This window comes from Panthera pardus, unplaced genomic scaffold (genome assembly GCF_024362965.1).
Source record: "Panthera pardus isolate Hobbes unplaced genomic scaffold, ASM2436296v1 HiC_scaffold_13, whole genome shotgun sequence".
NCBI lineage: Eukaryota > Metazoa > Chordata > Mammalia > Carnivora > Felidae > Panthera > Panthera pardus.
In genome coordinates this window covers 42,912,194-42,934,573 of record NW_026526688.1, presented here as the reverse complement: position 1 = coordinate 42,934,573, position 22,380 = coordinate 42,912,194, and the positions used below count along the sequence as shown (strand labels likewise).

General features: G+C 36.9%; 1 protein-coding gene across 1 annotated transcript in view; it reads right to left on the bottom strand.

Annotated features, from left to right (window-relative positions):
* LOC109262144 (A disintegrin and metallopeptidase domain 3-like) overlaps positions 1–22,380 on the bottom strand; it is a 112,905-nt gene that overhangs the window by 35,413 nt on the left and 55,112 nt on the right. The window contains 1 exon segment of the mRNA XM_019440566.2: positions 17,238–17,424. Coding sequence (XP_019296111.2) covers positions 17,238–17,424 — 187 coding nt within the window.

Genomic DNA, 22,380 nt, shown 5'->3' with positions numbered 1-22,380 from the left:
AAAGTGTATTTAAAAATTTTATTATTATAGGGGTGCCTGGGTGGCTCAGTCATTTAAGCATCCAACTTTGGCTCAGATCATGATCTTGCACAAGTTTGAGCCCTGCAATGGGCTCTGTGCTGACAGCTCAGAGCCTGGAGCCTGCTTCAGATTCTATGTCTCCCTCTCTACCCCTCCCCCGCTTGCCCTCTGTCTCTGTCTCTGTCTCTCTCTCTCTCTCTCTCTCTCAAAAATAAATTAAAAAAATAAATTTTATTATTATACACATGTTTTAATATTTACAGAAGACATTTTTACATTTTCATGTTTCATTAATAAAAAAATGTATTATGCTTCATAATATAAATATTTTCATAAAATATTATCAAGATTATTTAGTAAAGACAGAAAATGGAACACATTAGCTATTAATATTGCAGGGGAAAAAAACCCTAAAATCAATGACATGAAAAGGGAAAACCTCCAAAGGCTAGAATCAAAGAGAGTCTACAGTGAAGAATATGTTTTGAAAATACTCGATTTACAATTGATAGCTACACTAAATTCGGGGCTTAGAAATGTGTTTTTCTTCCAAGATTTTATTTAAATTCAAGTTACTTAAGATATAATGCAATTTTGGTTTCAGGAGATTTTTTAGTGATTCATCACTTACATATAACACCCAGTGCTCATCATGAAAACTTCCCTCTTTAATACCTATCACCCATTTATCACATTTCCCCGCCGACCTCCCCTCCAGCAACCCTCAGTTTGTTCTCTACAGTTAAAAGTCTCTATGGCTTGCCTCCCTCTAAGTTTTTATCATGTTTTATTTTTCCTTACATTCCCATGTTCATCTGTTTTGTTTCTTAAATTCCATATATGAATGCAACCATATGGTATTTGTCTTTCTCTGACTTATTTTGCTTAGCATAATACAGTTATTTTATCCACATCTTCAAAATGGCAAGATTATATTCTTCTTGATGGCTGAATAATATTACATTGTGTATATATACACCACATCTTCTTTATCCATTCATCAGTCCATGGACATTTGGGATCTTTCCATAATTTGGCTATTCTTGATAGTGCTGCTATAAACATAGGGATGCATGAGCCCCTTCAAATCAGTACTTTTGTATCCTTTGGATAAATACCTAGTAGTGCAATTGCTGGATTTTAGGGTAGTTCTATTTTTAACTTTTTGAGAACCTCAAAACTGTTTTCCAGAGTGGCCGCACCAGTTTGCATTCCCACCAACACTGTAAGAGGGTTCCCCTTTCTCTGCATCCTTACCAACATCTTTTGTTTTCCTGTGTTGTTTATTTTAGCCATTCTTATAGGTGTGAGGTGATATCTCATCATGGTTTTGATTTGTATTTCCCTGATGATGAGTGATGTTGATCATCTTTCCATGTGTCTGATAACCATCTTTATGCCTTCTTTGGAAAAATGTCTCTTCATGCCTTCTGCTCATTTTTAACTGGATTATTTGGGTGTTAAGTTTGTATTTTGGGGTGTTGACTTTGATAATTTGGTTTTAGATTTTGGATACTAACCGTCTATCTGATATGTCATCTGAAAATATCTTCTCCCATTCCATGTGGGGCCTTTTAGTTTTGTTGTTTCCTTTACTGTGCAGAAGCTTTTTACCTGGATGAAGTCACAATAGCTCAGGTTTGCTTTTGTTTCCCTTGCCTCTGGAGACATGTCTAGTAAGAAGTTGCTGCACCAAGGTCAAAGATGTTGCTACTTGTGTTCTCCTCTAGGATTTAGTGGTTTTCTGTCTCACATTTAGGTGTTTCATCCATTTTGAATTTAGTTTTGTATATGGTGTAAAAAAGTGGTCCAATTTCATTTTTCTGCATGTCACCATACAGTTTTCCCAACACCATTTGTTGAAGAGACTGTCTTTTATCCATTGGATAGGCTTTCTTCCTTTGTTGAAGATTAATTGTCTATACATTTGTTGGTCCATTTCTAGGTTTCCTATTCTGTTCCATTGATCTTTGTGACTGTTTCTGTGCCAGTACCATACTGTCATGATGACTACAGCTTTGTAATGTAGCTTGAAGTCCAAAATTGTGATGCCTCCAGTTTGGTTTTCTTTTTCAACATTACTTTGGCTATTCAGGGTCTTTTGTGGTTCCATACAAATTTTAGAATTGCTTTTTCTAGCTCTGTGAAAAATGCCGGTGGTATTTTGATAGGAATTCAATTGAATGTGTAGACTGCTTTGGGTATTAAATATATTTTAACAATATTTGTTCTTCCAATCCATGAGTATAGATTATTTTTTCATTTCTTTGTGTCTTCTTCAATTTCTTTCATGGAGCACTTAGTTCTTTTACAGTCAGAGTAACTATTGATAGATATGAATTTAGTGTCATTTATTACCTGTAAAGTTGCTGTTCATGTAGATTGTTCATTTCTATTTTTGGTGATTTTGGTATTTCTTTCTCTCCCAAAGGGTCCCATTTAATATTTCTTGTGGAGCTGGTTTAGTGTTCACGAACTCCTTTAGTTTTTGCTTGTCTTGAAAACTCTTTATCTCTCCTTCTATTTTGAATGAGAGCCTTGCTGAATAAAGTATTCTTGGCTGCAATATTTCCCATTAAGCATGTTGAATATGTCATGAAACTTTCTTCTGGCCTGCCAAGTTTCTGTGGACAGGTCTGCTGCTAACGTTATGTGTCTAACTTTGTAGTTTAAGGACCTTTGTCCCTAACTGTTTACAGAATTCTCTATCTTTGCAAGTTTCACTAAGGTATGTCTTGGTGCTGACTTGATTTTGTTGATTTTGAGGGGAGTTTGCTGTGCCTCTTGGACTTGAATACCTGTTCCTTCCCCAGATTAGGAAAGTTCTCAGTATAATTTGTTCAAATAAACCTCCTTCCCCCTTTTCCCACTCTTCTTCTGGGTTGCTATGATATGGATATTATTGCACTTTATGGAATAGCTGAGTTCCCTAAGCCTGTATGTGTGATGTTTTCTTCCCTTCCTCTTTTCAGCTTCATTAGTTTCCATAATTTTATCTTCTATATAACCTATTCCTTCCTCTGCTTCTCCCCGTTGTGATTAACTCAAGTTGGTTTTGCACCCCACTTATAGCATTTTTATTGCAGCCTGACTAGTTTTTCAGCCTTTTATCTCTGAAGCAAGGATGTCTCTGGTGACTTCTATGCTTTTTTCAAGACCAGCTAGTATTCTTAAGACTTTTGTTCTAAATTCTTGTCATATATATTGCTTATATGTGTTTTGAGCAAATCCCTGGCTGTGATTTCTTCTTGATCTTTCTTTTGGGGAGTATTCCTCCATCTTGCCATTTTTGCCTAGGTTTCTGTCTTTTGCAAGTTATGAGAACTTGTGTTTCCTGTTCCTGAGAGTAATGCTATATGAAGAGGTCATACACTGTCCATGGCCTGGAGCTTCAGGAAGTGTTTCTGGTGTATGCTGTGTGCACTGTGTTGTGTTTTGGCTGGTCTTTCCCACACGTCAGTCCTATGCAGAGTTCCTCCTTGCTTGCACTGGGGAGCGTTCGGACCGTTACCCAGGTGTGCTTTGATTTGTTTGGTAAAATAAGCCTAATTTTTTGTTTTAAGGTTTTTAACTTTATTCATTTTTGAGAGACAGAGAAAGACAGAGCATGAGCAGGGAAGGGGCAGAGAAAGGGAGACACAGAATCCAAGGCAAGCTCCAGGCTCAGAGCCATCAGCACAGAGCCCGACGAGGGGCTTGAACCCACGAACTGCAAGATCATGACCTGAGCTGAAGTCGGTTGCTCAACAGACTGAGCCACCCAGGTGCCCCAAAATAAGCCTAATTTTAAAAAAGCCTGATTCCCCCTTCCAAAAAAGAGAGAGAGAGAGAGAGAGAGAAAAGGAAAAAGAGCCAAAAAAAAAAAATGATAAAAAAGAACTATAAACCTGATTCCAAAAAAAAAAAAAAGAGAGAGAAAGAACGAAAGAAAGGAAGAAAAGGAGATGAAAATAAACGAATGAACCAAAAACTATTAGACTGATTGCAAAAGAAAACAAAGAAAAAGAAAAGAAGCAAGGTTAGTCATATTTCCAGCAAAACTGAATCTGATGCTTTGGAGCACTCTATGATCAGTAAGTAGTCTTGCTGCATAAGGGGTCCCTGTGTTGTTCCTCTGGGGGAGAGGCCCTGCTTTGGGTCACAGTCAGATCTTCCTTAGTAAAGATTCCCCTGCAGGGTGCAGGGTGCAGGATGCAGGGTTTGGTACAAGAGGTTCCAGCCTATACCGGGGGCACTGTGTGGCTCACTGAAGTCCAAGTGGGGAAGATGGTGTCGCCCTGCTTTCTTATCCCCAGACGGGAGCCCTCACAGGGAAGTGAACAATCCCCCTTCCTGTGTCCCAGGTTTCCATCAGATCCCTGCCCTCATACCTGGTGCCACAATTCTACTGTGTTTTATCTCTGGCACACAGCTGGGATTCAAAACTCCAAATCTTAAAGGATCCGGAAGTGTGAACCCACTCCCCTCCTCCAGAGGAGAGCCTCACAGTGCTGCACTTGGCGCCTGTGCAGTTTCACCACCGCACAGGTACCTGGAATTTATGGTAAAGCACAGCAACAAGGTGCAACCAGTTTTCCTGCCCTCTGCATGCACCTCTGTCCCTTGCTGTTGAACAGCTGCTCAATGTACCCGCTATGTCTTTTGTCCTTGGAGATGCAATATACCCTCTTCCAAATGTACTCCAGGAAGGAGAACATTCTCTCCCAGTGTGACCCAGGGGATGCCCACACAGTGCTGTCCACATTCCACTCCCAGGCCTCTGCCCTCCTCCCCAGGAGCACCACTGCCTGCCCATCTCCACTCTGGTGAATGGCAGGGATTTCTAAAACCTCAGAATTTGAGCTTCACTGTTTGCAAAAACTTACAATAGTCAGTTCCTCTTGACTTCCCGGTCAATGGTTTTAGAGGAGTGTTTTTCTTGCATGAACCCAACATGCTGCTCTCTCTCCCCCTTTCTCCTTCACTGTCTTCTCTCTACAAAAAAGGCTCCCTCCCCTCTGTGGCACTGTGGCTTTTCTTTTCCCCAATTCATGTATCTGCCCCTTGTATTTGTCACGTCTCCCCCTCTAATTGTGCAAATTGTTCTCTTAATCCTCAGATTGATATCCTAGGTCTTCAAAATGATTTGGAATTGATCTAGCTATGTTCTAGGGTCCTCTTACTACTCCACCATCTTAACTCTTCCTGGGCTTACAAATAAATGTTCAATGAACTGTAGTTTAAAAATGGAATCCCATGGGGCACCCGGGTGGCTCAGCTGGTTAAGTGTCCAACTTCAGCTCAGGTCATGATCTCACAGTTTGTGAGTTCGAGCCCCACATCAGACTCTGTGCTGACAGCTCAGAGCCTGGAGCCTGCTTCAGATTCTGTGTCTCCCTTTCTCTCTGCTCTTCCCTTGCTCATGCTCCGTCCCTCCCTCTCCTTCGAAAATAAATAAACATTTAACAAAAACACTTTTTTAAAATGGAATCCCATTATGGGACTGAATGTGAGACCTTTTTAAAATAGGTAACTGTGGTTTGCAATTGATAATTTAGAGAAATCAAAAGGACTTTTTTAACTCCTAGTTTTCCCAACTTTTATCAAATGTCTCTTCAGTACTTAATATCATAATTTTTTATCTCTTTATTAATTTTGACATATGTTGAAAAGTATTGAAATGCTTCTCTATTTCTGGAATAAACTCCAAAAGTATACTCTTTTTCATACGTTCACTGGGATTATTGGACAATTTTGATTTAAACATTTTGCAGTAATTTTCCAAAACATGAATCAGTCATTCAAAGTAATGCTAAGCTGGTTATTGGAGGAATCAACAACTTCCATGATTTAATTCTATGTCTATGTGCCTGTGAAGGGCACTGGAAATAGAGATTTTTAAAATGTACACAATTAATAACATTCAGAAATATGAGATATTTACACTTTAATTTAGAGACATCTAAATAAATGGAACAATATACCAGGTTCATGGTTTGAAAATCACATCATGAATATGGCTGTTCCCCACAAATTCATGTATAGATTCAAAAAACCCCAATCAAAATTTCTGCAATGTTTTTTTTTTTTATTTTTTAGGGGGTGTGGTAAAAATGGAAAATTTGATTCCAAATTTCACATAGAAATGCAAAAACCTAAAATCACCAAATCCATATTCAGAAAAAAGTATAAAATATGAAGACACAATTTACCTGATTTTGTGAATTAGGGTAAGAATAGCTGATTAGTTTAAGGGGAGATATATGGATCGATGGAACACAAAGTAGGTGATGAACTGTTTTTCAATAAAGGTACCATGGTAATTCCATGGGAAGAGAAGATCGTTTCCCAATAAATGGGGTTAGAGCAATTAGATATATACAGAGAGAGAAAAATATGCCCTAATACTTAACTTACAAAAATTACTCAAAATGGATCATAGGCATATACATAAAAGCTAAAATCAATAAACTTCTACAACACTTATGAGAAAGCTTAACAACTTTGGGTCAGATAGGAAACAAAATACAGAACCAAGCCACATACTGGGGAGATAATCTGGCAAAATATTTGCATGTAGTTTATATTAAGAATTTTTATACATGATAAAAAAACAAACATTAAAATATGTAAAATATGTGAACATTCAAAAGAGAGACATTTGAATGTCTCATAATCATATAAGACACAGTCCAATACAAATTAGTCATCAGGAAGATAAAATTAAAACTGCAATGAAATACCAGCACACCTTAAAATGACTAAAATATAAGACTGGAAGTAACAAAAGTTGGTAACAATAAGGAACAACTGCCACTCTCATACATAGATGGTTGAAATGTAAAATACTGTAAGAACTTTAAAATGCAGTTTGATGCCTTTTTACACATTTAATAGTATAATTAACATGTGACCCAATAATTCTATTCCTAGAAATTTACCCAAGATATGTGAAAACTTATGTCTAAAAAAGACATGAATATTCTTTAGAAGCATTTTTCAGAATACTCAAAAACAAAAACAACCTAAGAGATCATTAATAATTGCATGAATCGGGGTGCCTGGGTGGCTCAATCAGTTGAAAGTCTGACTCTTGGTTTTGGCTCGGGTCACAATCTCACAGTTTGTGCGTTTAAGCCCCGCTTTGGACTCTGCACTGACAGTGCAGAGCCTGCTTGAGATCTTTCTCCCTCTCTCGTTGCCCCTCTCCCCACTCAAAATAAATTAGAAAAATTGCATGAATCCACAAACTATGTCATATTCATACAAAGAAATACTACTCCACAGTAAATACCAATGAACTACAGATACATTTAATCATGCAGTTGAATATCAAAATTATAGGCAAAAAATCTAGAATTAAAAAGGATCCATACTCTATTATTTCACTTATGTGAAGTTCAGTAGTGGGCAAAAATAATGTGAGAGAATTAGAAGTTTCAGATACTAATGGGATTGACTTAGACTCCTCCAAGTCAGTGGTGGTAATGTCAATGTCCTAATATTTCTTTTATCCACATCTAATTAAATATAACATAAGTAGAATTAAAAAACAAAACTCAGTAAACCAGAAGGAAAACAATATAAACAAATATAATGAGGACTACCTAGACACATCCTAAGTCCTTGTGCTGAAATGAAAGACAAAGTCACAATGCTTTTATGAATACAAAGACAGATGGGTTCTAAGGATCATCTGTCCAGGTTTGGAGCTGACTTGGTTGCTGAAGTCTTCATTGATAATGGGTACAAATGGTCTTTGACCACCATTGTTGAGATTCCTGATGAGTTCCATCAGTGGAGGTTGGTGGTCTTGTAATACCAAGGAAAGATTATTGTGGTTGTATTCACTCACCTACACTATATCAAGAAAATAAAACTACTTTTCTTTTGTTGGTGGCCATTACTATAGACAGAAAAATCCCTGGTGAGCAAGAACAGTTAGTCACTCTATAATTTACTGAGATATATTCTTACAATGTATTAGAGGGAAGGAATTAGAGATATATTTAGTCAAAAGCCTAAAATGAAAATGAAATCCTAAAAACTAGGATCATCTGACTAACACTTTAGGGATCAATGCAGGTTTTTCCAGATTTGAAGGCTAGGAAGTCATTTGGTCACTTAAGAATCAACTTCATGCTCTAAGCACCACTGATCAGTGACCACTCTAGTTAATGATATGAAGATGGAGGGAAAGAATGTAAAGACTTATTGTAGCTTACTGCAGTAGGTCCTGTTAAAAGATAAATTGAGACACATTAAAATTTTTAAGATAAATTCTTAGCAAAATTCCATTCAAACTGGGCAGCATTCAATCTAGCAAAAGAAAGATTTGAGGAGATTCCATTTGTATACAGAATGAAAGACTTTTATAGGCAGAAGGGAGTAGGAACAAGGTAATTATACTGGCAGAAAAGCATGTTTATTATTGCAAATTTCCATTCCTTTAGGGGATAGCAGGGGTCTATCAGGCAAATAACTTGTGCTGATAAGGTGATTCCTGATAGACTGAGGATTCTATTTCTGTGAGAGCCAAGACAAAACTGTAATGAAGTCTTGGTGTGGTAGCATGGGAATTAGCCAAAGTGACTCCACTTTGGGTCTGTTGTCATGTTTTTAATAGTCTGTATAGCTGTAATAAAACAGTGGCCTACCCAAGATAAATTCCTATTTAGATGTCCTTGAAACCCAGTGGGGCAAACCACCACTTCCTTTTGCTTCACTGTGACTCCAGCCTAGGTTTCTAATAAAGACTAAGAGTGCCCAGATGATGAAATAGGCAAGCAAATCAAATAATCAGTTCAGAGACAACTGAATTGCCTCTTCTGTCCCAGGAATAATCTCTAAAAACCTATTCAGTAACTGGGATATAAAGTACCCCAAGTAAACACTATGGCAAAAGATAGACAAAATTCCCTGCAAGCCAAGGGCAAAAAAATAAGACAACCAATAGTTCATGGCCATGTAGATCTGGATGTTAGGACATAGAAAGTCTGATGAGGAATTTGATGGTCTGTTGTTGGGAGAGACACAGAGACAGCACAAGGGGCAGAGAGAGAGAGGGAGAGAGAATCTCAAGCAGGCTCCATGCTGTCAGTACACAGCCTGATGTGGGGCTCAGTCTCATGAACCGTGATATCATGACCTGAGTCAAAATCAAGACTTGGATGATTAGCTGACTGAGCCTCTCAGGCACCCCCAAAATGTATTCTTAAAGGAGAAATTTGAAAAGGTAAGTGCACAACCAAGAGTTAGCTCCCAGTGGAACACACACTCAAGACAGGCAGTAGAGGCTTTAAATACGGTAATTTCCTTGAAGGGGACAGATGGAGAGGAAGTCCAAACTGACTATAAAATAACCGAAACACGTAATTAAACGTCGTATTTTTCTTTTATTCCCTCTGTGTCTATCCCCAACACACGAGGCTACCGAGACAAGAAGGTAGCAAATAAGAGTCAAGGAGTGGTAGGCACTAACACGGTCCCATTTTTACTGCCATATTTCTTCACAGAATCAAGGTGATAATGAATAAAAATGATCATTGCCACGAGGTCAAAACTCCCAAGGTGATCCTGCTATGGTTCATGTATCAGTGGATGCGAGATGTTCTAAGATGGCAAAAATATATAAGAAATAAACTGCTGAACTACCTAAAGATGAACGTAGCCAAATGGTTTGGTTTGCTATGGTAAGGATGGGAAAAGGGTAAAGTGGTGTTGCAGACACTAGTCATACTGATCACTTGGCCATGGAATAAGAGAACAACCCCAACAGGTAGAGAAGAAACATCTTAGTCTCAGAGGTCAAGGGTGGGAGGAGAGTCAATTAAACTCTTGGCTCTCACTCACAAGACACATGACCTGGCCTTGCCAATTCAGAATGCTTTGATGATCTTGTCCCAGACTATCACCAATTCCTTTAACCTAAAGGTTGGATACCCATTCTATTAGGAAACCATAAGCTGAGACTTGTTAACTGTAAAGGTAGACAGCTTCTGCCCAGATAAACTTTTGAGCACTGATATGGTTCCTCTTAGCCAGCTACATTTTATTAACTCTAGAGATCTGAATTTACTACCTAAGGGAAAACAAAACTTTCTTGTGTACTCTCCTCAGGCCCATAGCTACTACTCTGATTGCTAGATCTATCAATTCACTGACCTTCTTGAAAACCATTAGCTGGTTTTTTTAAGCAGTTTCTTGTTAGTTTCTTTTTTAAAGATTTTATTTTTAAGTAATCTCTATACCCAACATGGGGCTTGAACTCACAACCCTGTAATCAAGAGTCACATTCCACCAACTGAGCCAGCCAGGTGCCCTCTATTAGCTATTTCTTTAAATACTTTAGATATTCTAAGATTACCTTCTACATGTCCCTTCTGGCATTTATGTTTCTCTTACATTAATAATCCTGCCTTTCAGTTTCCTAAGAACTGGACCCCAATCTCACATTAGCAAAATGCTGCTGAGATTCCTACAAATGTCTTGGCAACAATGATTTCTCCCAAAATAGGCCAATGTATTGGATCTAGGCTTGCTAGTATAGCCAAATTATTTTTCTCTTCAGAAAACTGCAGGCTGCTTGGCAGCAAATGGTTAAACATATTCAAAGGTTTGCCTATCAAAAGAAATACATAATTGGTTTACTTTTGTACTCATTTCCTATTTCTCCTATCAAAAAAAATTACCATACTTAATGGCTTAAATAATACATGCATTATTTTATAGTTCTGGAAGTCGAAAGTCCAAAAGGTGTCTTACCTGGACTAAAATTGAAATGTTGAAAGCTGTGCATTCCTTGGGAACTCTTGAGAAAATCCATTTCCCTACCTTTTACAGCTTCTAGAGGCCACCTGCATTCTTTGGTTAATGGAATCTTCATCTTCAAAATCACAGTACATCTCCAAATATCATTTTCACGTGTCCTCTGACTCTGACCTGCCCCTGTCATTATTACATTGGACCTGCTCAGATAATATAGAATACCTAACACTCTCAAAGTCCCTAACTTGATCATATCTTCAAAGACCCTTTTACCATGTAAGGCAAAATTACAGGTGCATTGCACATATAAACAAACTGCCGAAAAAATTCCAAATATATTTTGAGGCATACACGTGAACATTTCCATGTGTCTGCTCTATATGTTACAAAATGCAGTTGCTACAACTATTCTTTCTGGCTTATCCATACCATCATTTCCATAGATCCTAATCATCACGGAGGTGACCCCAATTCAATATGGCAGGATACTAAGGGCAGGAACACCAGCAGAAAAGAATCACTGGGAAATGATGGATTATGGTTATCAAGGGTGGCACTAGGGTAGAGCAGGCAAGCCACCTAGGACTACAAATTTTTAGAAGGCACACACTCTAAGGCCATGCAATTGCTGACTCCACATGTTTCATGGAAGTGATGGTTCCAACTGGCTACCTTAGGAAACATTCTTCCCTAAGGAGGGGATTAGACCATGGAGAGGAGAGGTGGAAAGCTGGCAGCTGGAGGCTCCAAAGAGGACAGAGAAGTTTATCAGCAGGGTCTGAAAGCCAATAACTCCCAAAACAAAGGGAGCATTCCAAATCTAAAGGTGCTAACCTGTGAAAAAGAGACAGGAGCAATTCAGGGATTTCTGGTTTCAGCTGTGACATGTAAAGAGGCTGGAAGTATCACTCCCACCTTAACTAAAGAAAAAAAAAAAGCAAAACGAAGGAAATTGAATAGGGAATGATCTTTTGTAGATGTTGCTGGAGTAACTAAATGTGGATATGCAAAAAAAAAAAAAAAAGAATTGACATATAGACTTTTATCTTTTCTGCAAAAATCAACTCAAAATGGATCAGAGAAAAAAAGTTAAGGAGAAGGGAAAGAGGATAGCATAAGTGAAGCACAGGGGAGTTTTTACCGTGGTGAAACTATTCTGTGTGATCTATAATAGCGAATACAGGTCATTATAAATTTTATCAAAATCCTCAGAATTGTCTAACACAAAAAGTGAACCTTAATGTAGACTATTGAATTTAGTTAATTATAGTGTATAAATACTGGCTGATCCACTATAAGAAATGTACAAGAATAAGATGCTTATAATAGAAAAACTGTATGCTGGAATTGGGGTAGAGGGTGGGGTGGGTATATAGAACTCACTGCAGTATCTGTTGGATTTTGTTGTAAATCTATTACTATATTTTAAAAAATCATAACTTATTTTTTAAATAGATTGAAACTATGCACAGGTAAAACATACATTCTGCAAATGTATGTTTGTGCTTCTTAAAGACTGGAACTAACCTGGCTATTGGTTTTTTTATGCCTTTTATGTATTTTTGTTCTTGCATTAGTTTTTATCACTTGATAACTTTTTTCTTGGTTCTCAGATATGACACACATTCATAGTTTCTGTAATGATTGGATCAACTAAGAATGACCTATACTCCTAAAGTATTTCAAAGTTGTAAAATGTTGCATACAAGGGAAAAATAAAGAAGTACTGTCTGGGACTGGGGGAAGTCATGGATAATTAGAAGCTTGCATTATACTACTAAGATAAACAAGAAGTAAACACCATTGTTCCCAGAGTGAACAACAAATTAACCATAATTAAAATATTTTTCCATGAATGACCTTTGGCATATAGTAATGGGTATAACTAATACTTTTTATACTATTGTGGGACCAAATTCATTTTAATTTCATCAGACAATGCTTAGAGATCACAGCTTTACTGCTCTGGGTTCCCACAGTGATGGGCCTTCTCTGGATTATATTAATTCTTGTAAAATGTGAAATACTATCAAGTATGTAGACATTCTGCCACAATGATAACATTTTTATGTGGCCTGCACTGAAAAACTATTTTGTGTGTGTGCTGCATGATATTTAATATTTAAACATATATGACTACAGATAGACTTTATAATCCAAATAATATTCTTTTTTAAATTTTTTTAACATTTATTTATTTTTAAGAGATAGAGAGAGCACAAGTGGGAGAGGGGTAGAAAGAGAGAGGGAAACACAGAAACCGAGGAAGGCTCCAGGCTCTGAGCTCTCAGCACAGAGCCTGACGTGGGGCTTGAGCCCACGAACTGTGAGATCATGACCTGAGCTGAAGTCGGACACTTAGCCAACTGAGCCACCCAGGCTCCCCCCAAATAATATTCTTGATATGCTAGTATATAAGTCACCAAAAAAAGCAGCTAAGTTTCGTTGGGGTAGGTGGAGTTCAGCAACAAGATCACTGAAGGCAATCCAGGATAATGGGGGTTAGGGGAGAAGAGCCCTTGAGCACTATGTCTGATTAGGACCCCATGCAATTGCAGGCATCTCAGACCAGTACACAGCTGATTTCATCCACTGGCCCTGAATTTCCTTTGATATTCACTGGCACGTTGGAACCAAAGAACTTTATCCCATAGTTATATAATGAAAATGTATGATTCTGATATTCTCATTAAAAGTTCTTCATGAAATAATCCAATGTAACAACAATACAATCTGATTGGGTGGGAAAATCCCCAAAAGTTCCACTATAAACAGATGGGCCCCTGACACTGGTAAACTCCACAGACAGGAAGCTGTTCACCCATAAGAAACAGATATCACCAGCCCACCTACTGCTTCACCTGAACCACTTGATCACGGGGTCTTGCCAACAAGACTCATCTCATGCCCAGAAAATGTAGTTTACTGGAGAAACAGTGTACCTCTGAGCCTTCTACCACATTGATGATAAATTGCTAATAATTTACAGAAGTGAATGCTGATGAAATAACCAAAAACTGTATGAAAGATATGCACAGACCACTCAAGAATAAAACCCAAAGTCAGATACTCTCAATTCAAAGAAATATACATATAAATAGCTCAGGACATAGCACATTCACCTACTGATGCATAGCCTAGAACAATGCAGGTACATGTGCAGCAGAAGACATGTGCCAGGAAAGACACAACTGCATGAATCTTAATAGTAAAAAATTCAAATAAACTTACATTTTCATTGACATAGAACAAACTATAATATTAATAAAATACTAAAAGCAATGAAAACAATTGGACTAAGCTACATTCAAAAACAGATGAACTTTGCAAGTGTAATATTGAGTAAAAGGCCAAGTGACAAAATGATATAAGCCATATGGTTGCTATGTAAAGGTAGAAAACAGTCAACCAAAGTATATTGTGTAAGGATGCAAAAATAGAAGAAAAACTGTGTTGAAGAGTAGTAAAGCAGTGAAATTGTAAATGATGATTGGAAGGAAGGGGCATCTGATTGGGAAGAGACATACAAAGAACTCCTTTGGCAGAGGTAAGATTTGTTTTGAACTGAATGCAAATTATTCAGGTGTGTGTTAAGTATCTGTTTGTTATACCCTTCATTCATATTTCATGTGTATTATATATTACAATGAAATGGTGAGTATGACATAATTTTTTTTGATAAACAAAAGTGGGCAGTGAATTTTCCTATCAAGAGAACAGTCCTAAAGTATATTTTAAGGAATAGGATATAATTCAAAAGGACATTATTTCAGAAAGAAACTTTCACATGCAAAAAAACCCTTAATAAATAAAAGGACTTGTAGGGGAAATAAAGCAACTGTTTTCTGAATACAATCTCTGCAGTAATAAAGATGACAAATTAAATATTTTGTAAAAATGTCATGTAAGTTATTGGGTTGTTGTGAGAAGTGAGATGATTCATTTTCAGAAATACCAAATACAAGCTGTGCTGACTAGTTAACAGTAGGTTTAACCTATTAGAAATATATATGAGCCCCCTCCCCTCCCCCGACACACACACACACACACACACACACACACACACACACACCCCATAATGGAGTCCCAAAACTTCAGACACCTCACTTCCTGGTTCTTCCATTCTCCATTTCGCTGGCTTATTTCTTTTCAGACTTTGCAATGAGCATGCACCAAAGAACAAAGGAGAGATGGAAAGTCTCTATCACCTCAGGGAATGTACATTTGTTCCAATCAGACTACTTTTTGCCTTACATGGGCATAGGGACATCCAGGTAAGGCTATAATCTCTGTAGTACTCAGCCAATGAGGAGCCAGGGGAGGGACATGCATGCTAGCAGATAAATTGTCTGCTGTAACTGCTCTCAGTGTGCCTGTCCATCAGACACCCGCTCTTGCAAGAACATTGATTAAAGCCTCGTCTCACTGTGCTCCGAGTTTCCAGTGTCCCTCTTTTGACTGGGTCAGTGAGCTTTTTCTAACAGTTGTAAATCCTGTTATTTTGGGGTAATGTGGTCTAGATATGGTTAAACATTACATATATATGGTTAAAAATGCAAATATAATCACTAAAGGGAAATTGAAAATACATATCCACTGAATCACTAGAAGAAATAGTGGAAGAAAGAATAACAAAACACATAGACCAAAAGAAATAAAAAAAAATTCAATTGGAAAACAAATGTGGCAAAGTGAACACAGAAAACATAAACATTTTGAGACAAGTAAAGTTATAAATAATATGTAAGAAGTAATAATAGCTACATGTAGTGAGGTATCCTGGAGGAGATTCTGGGACAGAAAGATGCCATTAGGTAAAAACAAAGGAAATATGAACAAATTATGGACTTTAGTTAATTAAAAGAATATTCAAAAAGTAATAATCATGTTTAAGGGGATAATCTTATAAATCAAAGACAGAGTGAATAATAAATTAAAACCAAACATAGATATTGAACTTAATAGTACAGAAAAACTAAATGTAAATAGAAAATTATCAGGGAAATACCAATTAAAGAAAGTTATTATGTGTACAGATACAGATGTATGCCAGACCAGATAGACTTTAAAACCAAAAGAAACATGAGATAAACAGATTCAGTATTTATTTAAAGGCAAAATGTTAAATTTCTAGGAAGATATAAAAATTGTAAATATGTTTGCACCATATAAAAAGCTACAAAATATATAAAGCATGAATTAAGTAAATTATAGTGAGAATTAGGCAAATCCAACTCTATAGTTGAAGGTACCAACATTATTTCTTAAGTACTGAGAATTCAGGCAAACAAAACCAATAAAAATACAGATGTGAGTCATTCACTTAAAAATTATAATGCAATCAAGTATACAGAATTTTGTTCCAGTTAGTTTACATCTTCTCAAGCAAATGTGAAATATTCAAAATTATCTCCATTTATAAGTATATGAAAGCAGTCACAACAAAATTCAATGATTACTTATCTTACCAAGCACAACTAAAAAAAAAAAAATAGCAAAAAGCTAAATAGAACAACACATCAAGACATTATTAATTAAATTCTGTGAAGTCAAAAGTTAAAATAAATGAAGATCTCACAAATGCAGGAACAGCAATTAGGAGATGAGGAGGTAAACAGCAACACACATTTAATAACTTAGTGAACCAATGCAGTCACTTTGGAGGAATTCAGGAGAGATGATTGAGGTGATAATTATAGAACTGATGTTAACATTGTTTGTGATACAGAAAGGTAGATATTACCATTAATGGTTACACAATGAAGAAACTCTACCTCCTCTGTTTTTTTTTTTAAATTTTTTAATGTTTATTTATTTTTGAGAGAGAGACAGAGTGTCAGCAGGGAGGCGCAGAGAGAGACAGAGACACAGAATCCAAAGCAGGCTCTAGGCTCTAGCTGTCAGCACAGAGTCCAATGCCGGGGTCGAATCCACCGACTGTGTGAATTTCATGACCTGAGCCAAAGTTGGCAGTTTAACCAATTTAGCCATCCAGGCACCCTGAAAATCTACCTCTTTAATCCACGCTACACTTACCTGCTACTTAAACTCTTCAAATGCTTTAAATTCATGATGAGTCAGTTATCACATGCCCCATATCTCCCTTAGATATCTGATAAATGGTGGAGCTTTTGAGAAAAAAAAAATCTTTCCTTTTTATATCACATCTATAAGTCTACACAAGAAACACAAAGAAAAATATTTAAAAAAATTAATGTTTATTTATTTTTGAGAGAGAGAGACAGACAGACAGACAGCACGATCAGGGGAGGGGAAGAGGGAGACAGCAAGACACAGAATCCGAAGCAGACTCCAGGCTCAGAGAGCTGCCAGCACAGAGCCCAACACGGCCCGAACCCACAAAACACAAAACCATGACCCAGAGCCACAGTTAGGCGCATAACCGACTGAGCCACCCAGGCTCCCCCAAAGAAAAATCTTTAGATAAGCAATTAATGTCTATCACTAACCTGTGAAGGACCACAATCACATTCCTCAGGCGGTTCCAAAATACCATTGCCACAGAGTGTATTTTTATCTTGGTAAGACACTTCTGAAACTATTTCATTCTGAAGACATCCAAATTCAGGCTGTGAAACCATACGGTTAAATTCATTCATGCTGCAACTGCTAAAAAACTTCACACCATGGGAATGTCTAAAAATAAATTATATTCTTCAGACAAATGGAATAAAGTCAGTTTTAAAGAAACCCTCTTCAACAGAGTACTATGAATTCTACATTTCACTTACTGGAGAGCCAAGGAGGGGAAAATACTATTTTCCTTAAGTTTTTATTTAAATACCAGTTACTTAACATACAGTGTCATATTGGTTTCATGTGCTTTTATTTTTAATACAAACCGTAAATAAAAGCAGTGAGTCCATTTTTATTATAATTCCATATAATAGACATCTACCACATAAAGGAAGTTAAAATGACGAGTTCAAATATATTAAAACACTTTACAGTGCTTCACACACAAAAAGCTCTCTTTAAGAATATCTTATTTTTACTTTTATTGTCAACGTAAGTCATAATTACTTATAAAAATGAAATGTACTAGGAAATTTATGTAAACTGAAGGAATAAAAAATGGTTGATTATGCTAATGAAAAACAAGGTTATTTATTCTTTGGTATCAAAATCAATCAGTTAAAATATATCAACATTAAGTATATAAAATCTACAAGCCCTAGATTCTTTTTTATTTTATATTTGTACATTTCTAAGTGTACTACTTAATGGACTTTAATTTTGTAATAATCTAAATCTTACATAAATAATACAATACAGTTCAAAGAATAAATTTTGTTTCCTGAAAACAGTTAAGGATAACTGCCAAAAACAATGTTAATAACTCTAAGTATTTTAATGTATAATTCTTGTGTAGAAATGAATTCTCCTTAAGCAGACCCTTCAAAATCAGGAAATAGTGGTACATTACTATTACCTAATCCTCAGATTCCATTCAAATTTCTCCTTCTTCACAATATTGGCACTTTATAGCAAAAGGATCCAGTTCAGAATCAACCATTGCATTTACTTCTCCATATCTACATTTGTTATCCACATTTGTTGTTGAATTTCATAACCTTGAAAGGGTTTATGATTATAGGCTGATTATTTGCTAAAATGTCCCTCAATTTCAGTGCCTAGGTGGCTCAGTCAGTTAAGCATCTGCCTTGGACTCAGGTCATGATCTCATAGTTCGTGAGTTCAGGCCCCAGGTCAGGCTCTGTGCTGGAGAGCTCAGAGCCTGGAGCCTGCTTTGAATTCTGTGTCTTCCCCTCTCTGCTCCTCCCCTGCTCACACTCTCTCTCTCAAAAATAAGTAAATATTTTTTAAAAAATTTAAAAAAAAGAGAAACTGTTTAAAATGGCAATTTTAATATCAGTTTTAGTATCAGTTGTAACTTCTCTTTCATTTGTGGTTTATTTGGGTCCTCTCTCTCTCTCTTTTTAATATTTTTTAGAGAGCACAAGTGGGGGGAGAGGCAGAGAGGATGGAAGCAGACTCTGCGCTGACAGGTTGACACCAGTGAGCCCAATGTAGGGCTCCAACTCGGGAACCATGAGATCATGACCTGAGCTGAATTGGGACACTCAACCAACTGAGCCACCCAGGTGCCCTCTCCCTTCTTTTATTGAAAAGTCTGGCTAAATGCTTGTTAATTTTGTTTATTATTTCAAATAAATTGTTCTTAGTTTCCTTTTTCTTTTCTAATGTTTTTTTTTAATTTTTTGTTTTTCAGAGAGATAGAGCATGAGCCAGGGATGGGGCAGAGAGAGAGGGAGAGAGAGAATCCCAATCAGGTTCCTCATCAGCACAGAGCTCAGTGCAAGGTTTGATCCCATGAACCATGGGATCATGATCTGAGCAGAAATCAACAGTTGGATAGTTAATAAACTGAGTGACCCAGGAGCCCCTGTCTTTTCTATTGTTTTTTAAGCATATTTCATTTTTTCACTCATCTTTATTATTTACTTCCTTCTACTAACTTTAGACTTGATTTGCAATTGATTTCTAGTTTCATACTGTTGTGGTTGAAAAAGATGCTTGATATAATTTAAATCATCTTAAATTTATTGAGACTTATTTTGTAGCCTAACATCATCTATCCTGGAGAATGTTCTATATGTACTTGAAAAGAATGTGCACTCTGCCAATTTTGGATGGAAAGCTCTGTATATATCTATTAAGTTCATCTGCTTAATGAATCATTTATGGCCAATGTTTTGCTGTCTGGATGATCTGTCCACTGATATAAGTGGGGTGTTAAAGGCTCCTACTATTATTGTATTACTGTCAATTTCTCCCATTATGTATGCTAATATTTATGTATTTAAGTGCTTCTATGTTAAGTGCATAGCTATTTACAAGTATTACATCATCTTGTTCGATTGATCCCTTTATCATCATGTGATGACTTTTTTGTCTATTACAGCCTTTATTTTAAAGTCTATTTTGTCTGAGAGAAGTATGGCTACCCCAACTTTCTTTTAATTTCCATCTGCATGGGATATCTTTGTCCATCCCTTCCCTTTCACTCCATGTGTCTTTGGATCTGCATTGAGCCTACTGTAGGTAGTATATATGTAAATCTTGTTTTTATTTGTCCATTTAATTACTGTATACCTTTTGACTGGAGAATTTAGTCCATTTAGATATTTTATTGATAGATATGTACTTATTGCCATTATATTGATTGTTTCTTATTGTTTTTGTAGTTCTGTTTCCTTCTTCTGTCTTCTGTTGGTATTTGGTGACTTAGTGTTGTATTTGTGTTCCTTTCTCTTTATTTTTTGTGTATCTATTATTGGTATTTTTTTGTGGTATTTTTTGTGAATCTTTTGAGATTCATATGTAACATCCTATGTATATTGCAGTCTATTTTAAGTTGATGGCTGAGGGCTGAAGTTCAAGTGTGTTCCAAAAATACTACATTTTTACTCCCCCTGCATTTTGTTTTTGATATATTTTACATTTTATTTTGTATATAACTTGACTAATTATTATAGGTCTAGATCACTGTCTATGTTTGTCTTTTAACACTCATACCAAATACATGGGTGGTTGACTTCCTGCCTTTACTATATGTTTACCTTGAGTGACACTGCTTTCATTCACAGTTTCATTTCTAGTTAAGGCTCTTCTTTTTCCACTGAAAGAATCCTTTTAACATTTCTTGTGATATCTGTTTGGTGTTGATGAACTCCTTTAGTTTTGCTTGTCTGAGGAACTCCTCATCTCTCCTTTAACTCAAGTGATAATCTTGATAGGTACCGTATTTTTTATTATAAATATTCCTTTCATTACTGTGAATATATCATGCCACTCCCTTTTGAACTACAAAGTTTTTTCCAAAAAAAAACCCCTGATAATCAGAGGAAGGTTTCCTTATACATAACTGTTTTTCTCTTGCTGTTTTTAAGATTCTCAGTTTATCTTTATATGTTGACACTATGATTATAATGGGTATTGCTCTCTTTGGGTCCATATTATTTGAGAGTTTTGTTGCCTGGACTTGGATATCTGTCTCCTTCACCAGATTAGGTTAAATTTTAAGACATTATTTCTTCAGATGTATTTTCTGATCCTTTTCTTCCCTTCTACTTCTTTTTATTTAATGTTTATTTTATTTTGAAGGAGGGAGAGAGACAGAGCATGAGTGGGGGAGGGGCAGAGAGAGAGAGGGAGACACAGAATCCCAAGTGGGCTCCAGGCTCTGAGCTGTCAGAACAGAGACTAATGCAAGGCTCAAACTCACAAGCCATGAGATCATGACCTGAGCCGAAGTCAGACGCTTAACTGACTGAGCCACCCAGGTGCCCCTCTTCTACTTCTGAGGGTACCTATAAGTGCTAGTATGGCTGATGTTACCCTAGAGGTTCCTTAAAATAACTTCAATTTTTAAAATTATTTTTTTCTTTCTGCTTCTCTGATCGGGTGCTTTCCATTATCCAATCTTCCAGACTGCTTATCCTTTCTTGTGCAACATCTAATCTGCTGTTGATTTCCTCTAGTGTGATTTTTTTTATTTCAGTTATTGTATTCTTCAGCTTGATTGATTCTTTTTTATATTTTCTATGTATTTGTTGAAGTTCTCACTGTGATCCTCCATTCCTCTTCCAGTTTGGTGACCATCTTTATGACCATTCCTTTGAACTTTGCCTAGTGGACTGACTATCCATTTCACTTTTCTCAGGTATTGTCTTGTTCTTTCATTTGCAACCTCTAGTGCCTCATTTTGCCTCCTTCTGTTTATTTCTATGTACTAAGCAGTTATGTTTCCTGGTCTTGAAGGAGTGGCTTTATGCAGGTACTGTGGGGCTCAGTAGTGCAGACCCACCTGGACTGCCAAACCAAGTGCTCCAGGACTCTCTATGGGCTGTGTGCATGTTCCTGTTCTGGCTAGTCGATGACAGGTGGCCACCAGACTTGCTGGTGAGTGGGGCTGTCCCTCAGTGCACATGTATATGAGTGAGGTTCACCTACAGACACATTGGTGTTTAGGGCTGGCCCTTAGCCCATCTGGGAGTCCTGGCCATGACTCTTAGAGGCATGCTGGTAAAGTGGCTGGCTTCCCAGTGTGGGGCCCTTGGGAGGGGCTCTGGTGGTGGCTTATGACACCCACTAGGTCTGGCAGGATGGGGGGCTGCTTGGGTGGCAGCTCTCGTACTGACCAAGGGTACACACCAAGAGTGGCGAAGGGGCACTGTATTGAATATTTGAAAGTTGCTAAGAGATTATATATTAAAAGTTCTTATTATAAGAAAAAAAAAAAGACTTGTTACTCCTAATGGTGACAAACGTTAACTGGTTTTCTGTCCCTTTGACTCTTTCCTCTCCTTCTGGGACCCCTATAATGTGAATATTGGTCTGCTGGATTTGTTTAGTAAGCGCCTTATTTAACTTCACATTTCAAAAATTATTTCTTTTTGTTGATCTGGCTATGAGTTCTACTACTCTGTTCGTGAGTTCATTGATCTTTTCTTGTGCTTCATCTAGTCTGCTTGTTAAATCCCTCTATTGAATTTTCAGTTCTGTTATTATATTCTTCAGTTCTGTTTTACAATCTTAAGTTCTGTGACTTCTATTTGGTACTTTCTT